Raw genomic sequence first — 2317 nt, 5'->3', positions numbered from 1 at the left:
TATTCACCAACTTGGGTTTGCATAGTCTTTCTCAATCTTTATTTATTCTAAATATTGAGGTGGTGTTATATCTCTCTCTCTCTCTCCCAACATTTAATACTCTATAATCTGAGATAGCATATCATGGAAAAATATAACTCTTTTTCGGCATTAAAATTCATGACTCAAGACTTTGTAAGATTGGATAGGTTTGATGGGACTAACTTTGTTCAGTGTCAAGATAATATTACATTCTTTCTCACTACTTTGAAGGTTTTCTAAATCTTGGACAAAGACCTAAAAGCCTTGGGAGAGCCCAAGGAAGATTATACTCAAGACGGTGTCAAAGAAAGGAAGAAGCGTGAAGAAGATGAATTGATAAGTAAGGGTCACATCCTCAATGCTTTTTTGGATAGGCTCTACGATATGTATACCAACACCATGACCGCCAAGGAGATTCATGAGGCCTTGGAAAAGAAATACAAATTAGAAGAAGAATGTATAAAGAAATTCCTTTATATAGAATTTAAGTTTCATGATAATAAACCCTTTCTCCCTCAAATTCATGAGTTGCAATTTGTTGTGAATAAATTTTCTACACACGATATTGTATTCACGAAACAATTCCTTGTTGGTGCCATTATTGCCAAGTTACCTTCTTCTTGGAGAGGCTTTAGGAAGAAAATACTCCATAGGAATAAGGATATTTCATTGGAGGAAATTCTCAAACACTTAAGAATTGAGGAGGAATATTATTCTAGAGATATAAATGAGGAGTCTAATGGAGAGACTTCCAAGGCCAATGCGATGGCTAACCCTCCTAGCAAGGGCAAAGGAATTGGTAAGAACAAGGGCAAGGGTCAAACATCGTTAGGGCCCAAGAAGAATGAGGGACAATTCAAAAGTTCCGAGGGACCTTGCTTTGTGTGTGGCAAGAATGGTCACTTTGTTTGATATTGTAGGTTCAAGAGGAACCAAAACAATGAGGCAAGAGTTAATTCAACCCAAGATGAGCTAGTGGCAACACTAAGTAAAGTTAAAGTCATTCATGGAAGGTGAGTCGGTCGTGGTATGATACTTGTGCAACCATTCATGTTACCTATGATAGAACTCTTTTAAAGACCTTTGAATCTTTAGAAGAAGGGCATGAAATACAAATGGGCATAGAGAAAAGGTCCAAGGTTGAAGGAATGGGAACCATTGATTTGTTCTTCAAATCCTGCAAGAAAGTGCTACTCACCAATTCTTTTTATGTACCGGAAGTGAGTAGAAACCCTGTGAGTGACAATTCGAATGGAAAACCATAAATCAAGGTTGTGATAGATTTCGACAAGCTTATTTAGTCTAAGGATAATGTTTTTGTGGGAAAGGGATATGCTTGTGATGGCATGTTCAAACTTTGTACATCTATTGACAATGTGAACAATAAAGTTTCTCCTTCTTCTTGTTATATTCTTGACTCAAATTCTATTAATTTGTGGCATGTTAGACTTGCACAAATAGTATTTACTACAATTAAAAGGGCTAAATGTAGATTAATTGATTGTGATAACGTTGAGCATGATAAATTTGACCAATGTGTTAAATCAAAAATGGTAAATAAACATTTTCCAAGTGTTGAAAGAAAATCTAAGTTGTTAGATTTGATACATAGTGACTTATGTGAACTCAATGGAATGTTGACTAGAGGAGGAAGTAGATTGTAATGCCCCAATTTTTCCGATGTGGTTTAATGGCGGGATTAGCAGGCCGGGAGGGCCATACTTGTTTAATTAAGCCATTAAATGATATTATGCATGTATATGTGAATTATATTATAATATGATGTTAAATGCATGCATGTGGGTCCACACTTTAATTACAGGGGTGTGATAGTAATTTGGCCCGTTGAGGGTAAAATTGTATAATTGTATGCATGTCAAAGATATGTGTTGAGACCACATTATAATGTCGGTTTGTTCGAGCTTTTTGGCATGAGACGACCATGGTATGTTAATTAGCGGTCTGGTCATAACAGGTTTAAGTTCGAGGCTCAGGAGGAGTCTTGGGGTGATTTTAATGGTTAATGTGTTACCGTGTATTAGAGGGTAACGGGATATGAATTGTTGGTGTTTGGGATTATTGAGAATAGCGGGAATTGGAGAGCATTAATTATGATTAACGAGATAGGTTGGAAAGGACAGATTTGCCCTTAGGAGCCTTTGGAAACCCTTAAATGACCTAGGTGTATAATGGTCTTTTTACCCCTAGGATAGATATAAACCCCTTTATGCTGTGAAGTGGAGAGAAAAACAGAGCAAGATTGAAGCTTACCCGTACCTTCTCCTTCTTCCACTTT

The 2317-nt window shown here is 36.7% G+C and overlaps 1 protein-coding gene across 1 annotated transcript; it reads left to right on the top strand.

Moving 5' to 3' along the window:
• Positions 1 to 405: 405 nt before the first annotated feature.
• On the top strand, positions 406 to 1286 carry LOC133799969 (uncharacterized). Its single transcript, XM_062237951.1, has 3 exons — positions 406 to 848; positions 942 to 1034; positions 1088 to 1286. The coding sequence occupies exons 1-3, from the start codon at positions 406 to 408 to the stop codon at positions 1284 to 1286; spliced, it is 735 nt and encodes a 244-aa protein (XP_062093935.1).
• Positions 1287 to 2317: the final 1031 nt, after the last annotated feature.

The sequence above is a fragment of the Humulus lupulus genome, chromosome 9 (genome assembly GCF_963169125.1).
Source record: "Humulus lupulus chromosome 9, drHumLupu1.1, whole genome shotgun sequence".
In the NCBI taxonomy this organism is placed as follows: domain Eukaryota; kingdom Viridiplantae; phylum Streptophyta; class Magnoliopsida; order Rosales; family Cannabaceae; genus Humulus; species Humulus lupulus.
Note: the sequence above shows the minus strand (reverse complement) of the source record. Positions and strands in the feature narration are given on the sequence as shown.